This window comes from Parus major, unplaced genomic scaffold, assembly GCF_001522545.3.
Source record: "Parus major isolate Abel unplaced genomic scaffold, Parus_major1.1 Scaffold433, whole genome shotgun sequence".
In the NCBI taxonomy this organism is placed as follows: Eukaryota; Metazoa; Chordata; class Aves; order Passeriformes; family Paridae; genus Parus; species Parus major.
In genome coordinates, this window is record NW_015379338.1 from 3,300 (window position 1) to 5,956 (window position 2,657).

General features: G+C 67.1%; 1 protein-coding gene across 1 annotated transcript in view; it reads left to right on the plus strand.

Moving 5' to 3' along the window:
- The window catches only part of LOC107199096 (spectrin beta chain, non-erythrocytic 1), a gene marked incomplete at its 5' end in the record, with an annotated part of 14,467 nt that overhangs the window by 3,294 nt on the left and 8,516 nt on the right, over positions 1 to 2,657 (plus strand). The window contains 5 exons of the mRNA XM_033511672.1: positions 105 to 242; positions 556 to 1,312; positions 1,444 to 1,646; positions 1,727 to 1,817; positions 1,989 to 2,135. Of these exons, the coding sequence (XP_033367563.1) occupies positions 105 to 242; positions 556 to 1,312; positions 1,444 to 1,646; positions 1,727 to 1,817; positions 1,989 to 2,135 (1,336 nt within the window). The remainder of the gene's footprint in view (positions 1 to 104; positions 243 to 555; positions 1,313 to 1,443; positions 1,647 to 1,726; positions 1,818 to 1,988; positions 2,136 to 2,657) is intronic.

The window sequence follows — 2,657 nt, forward strand, 5'->3', positions numbered from 1 at the left end:
GCAGTGTTCCCAGGGTTTCTGGCACGGCGTTGCTGGGGTTTCCGCTGTTCCCTGAATTCCCAGCCCCAGCTCGGTATTCCCGGTCATTCCCGGCGCTCCCGCAGGTTCGAGACGCTGGAGCCGGAGCTGGCGGCGCTGGCGGCGCGCGTGGCCTCCGTGGGCCGCGTCACGCAGGAGCTCCAGGGATCCGGGGACAGGAACCGGGAGAGCGCCCGGGAAACCTGGGAGCAGCTCCGGGACAGGTGGGGGTGGGCCCGGCGGGCTCATTCCCGCCAGGAATCGCGGGTGGATCCGGGCGGGGATGGATTTTCCGGGGGATGCTCCGGGCGGAGGGAAGTGTTCCGGGCGGGGTTGGATTCTCCGGGCGGTCGGGGATGCTCCAGGGATGCAGGGAGGGGTTTTCCAGACCGGGATACTCTGGGAAGGGATGGATTCTCCAGCCTGGGACACTCCAGGGATGGATTCTCCAGCCTGGGACGCTCCAGGGATGCATTCTCCAGGTCGGGAGCGCTCCCCGGGCTCTGTCCCACCGCGCCCCGATCCCGCCCGTGCCAGGTGGGAGCGGTTCCGGGCGCTGACCGAGCGCAAGAAGGTGGCGCTGACCGCGGCGCTGAACATCCACAATTTCCGCCTGGAATGCCACGAGACGCGGGGCTGGATGCGGGAGAAGACGGCGGCGATCGAGGCCACGCGGGCGCTGGGCCGGGACCTGGCGGGGATCACGGCGCTGCAGGGGAAGCTGTCGGGGATGGGGCGCGACCTGGACGCGATCCAGGGAAAGCTGCGGGAGCTGCGGGCCGAGGGCGAGAAGCTGCAGGGGGAGCAGCCGGAGCGAGCGCCCGAGATCCGCGAGGGGCTGGCGGGGCTCGAGGCCGAGTGGGACGCGCTGCGCCGGTGCCACCGGAGCCGCGAGGAGTCCCTGGGGCAGGCGCGGCGGCTCCAGGGCTTCTTGCGAGACCTGGCGGCGCTCCAGGCCTGGCTGTCCCGCACACGCGCGGCCGCGGGCTCCGAGGATGTCCCCGCGTCCCTGGCCGAGGCCGAGGGCTCCCTGCGGCAGCACGAGAGCCTCCGCACCGAGATTTCGCACTACGGCGCCGATTACCGGAGCGCCCGCGCCGCCGGCCGGGAGGTGACGCGGGGACAGACGGACCCGCAGAGCCTGAGCCTGCTCCAGCGCCTGGAAACGCTGGACGCGGACTGGGAAGAGCTGGGCCGGGTGTGGGAGAAGCGGCAGCGGCTCCTGGCCCAGGCTGTCGCGTTCCACGTGTTCCTGCGGGACGCCAAGCAGGTGGAGGGAGCGCTGGGGAAGCAGGTGAGGGGGAGCCGGGGCTCCGGTGCCATCCCGGTCCCGATCCCGATCCTGATCCCGCTCGCGATCCCGCTCCCGATCCCGATCCCGCTCCCGATCCCGATCCCGGTTCCGATCCCGGTCCCGGTGTGCAGGAGCACGCTCTGGCGCACACGGAGATGCCGGGCACGGTGCCGGGCGCGGAGGCGGCCGTGCGGAGGCTGGAGGAGTTCCTGGCTGCGCTGGACACCGGAGCCGAGCGCGTCCGGGCGCTCACGGACACCGGGAAGAAGCTGCTGGACGAGGGCGGCGTCCACGCGGAAAAGGTGCGGGAGACGGTGGAGTCGGTGGAGAGCAGGTGAGGGAGACCCGTCCCGGTCCCGGTCCCGTCCCATCCCCTGGGAATGGGGTCTCTCACTCCCCCCGACCCTGGCACAGGCACCAGAAGATCCGGGAATCGGCCCAGGAGCTGCTGGGGCGGCTGCGGGATAACTGGGAGCTGCAGAAATTCCTGCAGGATGGGCAGGAGGTGAGACGGGATCGGGATCGGGATCGGGATGTAGATGAGGGATGGGTGGGGTTAAAATGGGGATGGGATGAAGATGAGAACTGGGCTGGGCTGGGACTGTGGGAGGAAATCCTGTGTCCCCATTCCCGATCCCGATCCCGATCCCATTCCCATTCCCGTTCCCGTTCCCAGCTGACGCTGTGGCTGAACGAGAAGCTGCCGGTGGCTCGGGACGTGTCCTACGAGGGCACGCGGGACCTGCAGGGCAAGTGGCAGAAGCACCAGGCCTTCGCCGCCGAGCTCGCGGCCAACCGGGCCTGGCTGGAGGCACTGGAGAAGGTGGGAACGGGGGAAAAAAACGGGGGAAAACGTGGGGGAAACGGGGGGAAAACGGGATCTGGGAAGGGGCGTTCCTTGGGAAAGGTGGGATATGGGTGAGGGAGGTTGTCTCAAAATTCCGTGGGTCCAACTTCAGTGATTCCATGGGTCCAGCCTTAATAATTCCACAATTTCATGGGTCCAACCTTCACCATTCCACCATTCCATGGGTCCAGCCTTAATAATTCCACCATTCCATGGGTCCAACCTTCATCATTCCACAATTTACTGGATCGACCTCAAGGATCCCACATGTCCCACACTGACAATTCCATGATTTTTTGGGTCCAACCTTGATGGTTCCACGGGTCCAGTTTCCATGATTCCACCATCCCGTGTGTCCAACCTTCACCACCCCACAACTAAACGGGTCCAACCTCAACCATCCCACAATCCCAACCGTGACCTTTCCACGGCGTTTTGGGTCCGACCGCGCTGGTTCCGGGGTCCAGCCCGTAACTCCCCGCCGCCGTTCCTGTGTCC